General features: G+C 34.5%; 1 protein-coding gene across 1 annotated transcript in view; it reads left to right on the forward strand.

Annotated features, from left to right (window-relative positions):
• LOC107595509 (AP-2 complex subunit beta-like) overlaps positions 1-3,800 on the forward strand; it is a 5,933-nt gene extending 2,133 nt beyond the window's left edge. Inside the window, exons 2-4 of the mRNA XM_016285933.1 lie at positions 2,569-2,653; positions 2,809-2,928; positions 3,763-3,800. Coding sequence (XP_016141419.1) covers positions 2,569-2,653; positions 2,809-2,928; positions 3,763-3,800 — 243 coding nt within the window. The remainder of the gene's footprint in view (positions 1-2,568; positions 2,654-2,808; positions 2,929-3,762) is intronic.
• Positions 3,801-4,049: the final 249 nt, after the last annotated feature.

Consider the following 4,049-nt stretch of genomic DNA (forward strand, 5'->3'; position numbering starts at 1 on the left):
ATAACCTGCTTTGTCATTTGTCTTTAAAGTATTGGTGTTTTTTTTATTTTTTGGTACCTAAATGCCTTGTTTTTCCTTGGACTGCTCTTATTTAGACTGCTGGTCAAAAGTTTGGAATAATTCAGATTTTTCAAATGTTTTTGAAAGAACTCGCTTATGCTCATCAAGGCTGCATTTATTTGATTTATTAATAAAACATAAATATTGTGAAATATAATTATAATTGAATATATTTTAAAATTTATTTCTGTGATGATAGAGCAGAAATTTTTGCAGCCATTACTCCAGTCTTCAGTGTCACATGATCCTTCAGAATGAAACATTTCTTATTATCAATGTTGAAAACCCATCTTTTTGCAGCTTAATCTTTTTTGGAACCCCCCCAGGTTACCTGGTTATAGCTGGGAAAAAAGGTTTTCAACACTGATTAAAAATCAATTATTATTTCATTTATTGATAAATGAGCACCAGTGATATTTGATAATAACTGGAGCACCAAATCAGCATATTAGAATATTTTCTAAAGAGTCATGTGACACTGAAGCCTGGAGTAATGGCTGCTTTTCAGCTTTGACATCACAGGAATAAATTAAGTTTTAAAATATATTAAAATAGAAAACAGTTCCTTTAGGTTAAAATATTACTTATATTACTGGATGCTCGAAATTGAACGGGAGAATGCACGTTTTAAACAGCCTATTGTACAGGTTAAGTTAATCGGCGTTCTAATCTAATGCGCTGCTGCATTGTAACGCACACACATTACAGACAGTAGCTCGTACATCATGCGCAGATCGCACGCACACAGAATAATTCAGTGTGGAAATGTATTGTCAACACTGTTCTGTGATTTCTCAATAAAATAGCTTTGAAACTGAAAAGTTCAAGCATATATTTCTTAATCACTAAATCCCACAGCTTCACTTCTAGTAGAGAGACGCTGCCAGGTAGAATTAATTCTGACACGCAATGCTCTCTCTAATGCATTCATATTAATGTAATCTTTACTGTGCTACTTTATCTGTATCTGATTTAGAACGAGCAGAAATCTGTGAGAAATATAAAGACCCAAAGACAAAAGAACTGTTAAAAATGAGCTGTTATAGGAGCAATAGCCATGTGGGCAGCGCTGTGTCATATGCCGTAGCTGTGCACAAGGTGTTTATCACAGCTCCAGACTTATTTGTTCATTAATGACGTCATCAGCGACTAATCATCACCTCATAAAAGTCGACTTTAAAAAATCCGAAGTCGTTCAACCCCTAATATATATATATATATATATATATATATATATATATGTATGTATGTATGTATGTATGTATGTATATGTATGTTATTTAAGGAGGTAGTATAAACAAAAATGTACTCACACTCAGGCCATTGAAGATGTAGATAACTTTGTTTTTTCATCTGAACAGATTTGGGGAAATTTAGCATTCAGTAAATGGGTGCCATCAGTCCAAAACAGCTGGTAAAAGCATCACAATAATCCACAAGTAATCCACACGACTCCAGTCAATCTATTAACGTCTTGAGAAGTGAAAAGCTGCAAGAAATAAATCCATCGTTAAGGTGTTTTAACTTTAAACGGTCATTTCTGTCCAAATATGAGTTCATAATTCATAATAATAATAATAATAAAAAAGTCCTCACATCAAAATCTAAAATTTGTTTAGGACTGCGTTTTTATGAATTGTGGACTCCTTTTGGAAGAAACCGTTTGAAGTTAAAACAGTTTATAGATGAATTTGTTTCCTACAAGCACTCAGATTTTCACTTCACAGGATGTTAATAGATGGACTGGAGTCAATTACTTGTGGATTATTATTATGTTGTTTTATGATGTTTCTGATGGCACCCATTCACTGCAAGTGATGTAATGCTAAATTTTTCAAATTCTGTTCCAATGAAGAAACAAACTCATCTACATCTTGGGCGGCCTGGGGGTAAGAACATTTTCATTTTTGGGTGAATTATTTTTAAAACTGGGGTTGCAAAAAGGTGGAAAATTTCCAGTAAATTTCGGAAATATTCCAGAAATTTTGGAAACTTTCCAGGATTTTTTTGGAATATTCCAGGGATTTTTTATTTTTTTTAATTTCCGGAAATTTTCCACCCCTTTGCAACCCTATTTAAAACCAATCCACATTTTTTCCTTAATTAGTCAGAAAAAAAAAAAAGTGCTTCTGTGCCTAACCAAGAATAAAAATTATCTTCCTTTCCAACAAAAAACACTATGGGTGTCTAAAAATAGAGGTCAGTTATGCCATCATTTATTCATTGGATTTCTATGGCTCGATTTGCAGTCTAATAATATTTACATGGTGTAAAATATGAAAGAACTCATCAGCGGGGTGCAACCATTGATTTCTGCCACCCCTTTCTTCTGCTCTTGTGCCTCTCTTCTTGTTTCCCTTTTCTGTCGCTTTCCATGCAACTGAAAGCTCTTTTTCCATTTGGTAAATAAGGACAGCATCAAAATGCAGTCGTGCAGCAGAGGCGTTTTAGACCTTTATACAGTGAAGTATATTTAAAAGTCTGACCATTCAACCTTTCTCACCCCAGGTGGCTGTGAAAAACAATATTGATGTCTTCTACTTCAGCACGCTGATCCCTCTCAGTGTCTTCTTCGTGGAGGATGGCAAAATGGGTACAAGCACTCGGCGCACACATGCTCGATCTAAAAAGAGTTTCACACTGAGGTTTAATAAAAGAGTGGATTGATTGGATGTAACTATGATTGAACACACTTTAGACACTGACTGGCTAATCCCACATGATAATCTTTAAACGTTTCTTCAACAGAGCGTCAGGTGTTCTTGGCCACATGGAAGGACATCCCAAATGAGAATGAGCTGCAATACCAGATCAAAGACTGCCACTTAAATGCAGGTGAGGTCATCCAGCCCTCAACATGCATGACTCGTGAGTTTGTGTTAGAGGGGTTTTGTGATGTATGGATCAGTGGTCATTGAATTAGAGGCAGATAGAATAGAGGAAAGCTTACAAATAGCTGGGTAACAGCAAAGGATCTGTTTGCCAGAGCGCCCATACCTCTTTGTAGTTTGGGCTCTGTCCGTATCCAAACTGGCACCTGATAGAGATAGCTGCAACATGCTACAGTGTGTCTGCTTGAAAAACACCCCCATTTTTTTCATAGCACGGATACTAAAAGCCAGTTTATTTTCCTTAGAAAAATATCTTAATAGAGAAACTAACTTCTTAGTTTCTGCATTCTAACGGGTGATTACAAATCATGAAACAGGTTTATGTTCCCTGACTTGGCACAATGCAGATGCTAATTTATTCATTAACAAAATAGGTAACATCTGTAAAAAAAAAAATGCAACAACCTCATATTTTTAGGGTAAAGTTAGGAGTTAGGACTCTTATTGGATTATAATTAACCATTGGTTAGTTATTGTACATCTACAGTATCACACTATTAGAGCATGATGACCAAAGGTAAAACCACACAAAGCACCTCACTATCATGGTAAATGTAACTATATGGTTTGGTTTCTACAGTATTTGTATGAAAGCAGCCTAAATACATTTAGTATAAACAAATGCTATAGTTTAATAACCATTAGTCCTTTAATACATTTAATGTATGTCTACATTAATATAATAAAGTTCCATATGTATATCGCGTATTTCAGCTACAATACCATGGTGCAGTTAGTTTTAATACAGTAAATCCATGTAAAAGCCATCTAATTGGATTGTTCATGGCACAGTGTTTCTCATGTTTGTCAGTGCTGTTGAGAATGTCAGCACTGTTGCATTTGGCTTGAAACTAAATCACAGAGACATTTTGTGTTCTTCGCTGAATTCGAGTGCTTCTTAAAATTGATTGCTATAAATTGTTTGTTTAATTTTGTTTGTTTGTTTAATATTTAATTAATTTTGATATCGAAGGGTATATTTTTGGATATATTTGGATTCTGATATAGTGTGTGTGTGTGTGTGTGTGTGTGTGTATATATATATATATATATATATACACACACACACACTGTGTGTGTGTGTATATATATATATAT

Source organism: Sinocyclocheilus grahami, unplaced genomic scaffold (genome assembly GCF_001515645.1).
Source record: "Sinocyclocheilus grahami isolate Dianchi unplaced genomic scaffold, SAMN03320097.WGS_v1.1 scaffold203.1, whole genome shotgun sequence".
Classification (NCBI taxonomy): domain Eukaryota; kingdom Metazoa; phylum Chordata; class Actinopteri; order Cypriniformes; family Cyprinidae; genus Sinocyclocheilus; species Sinocyclocheilus grahami.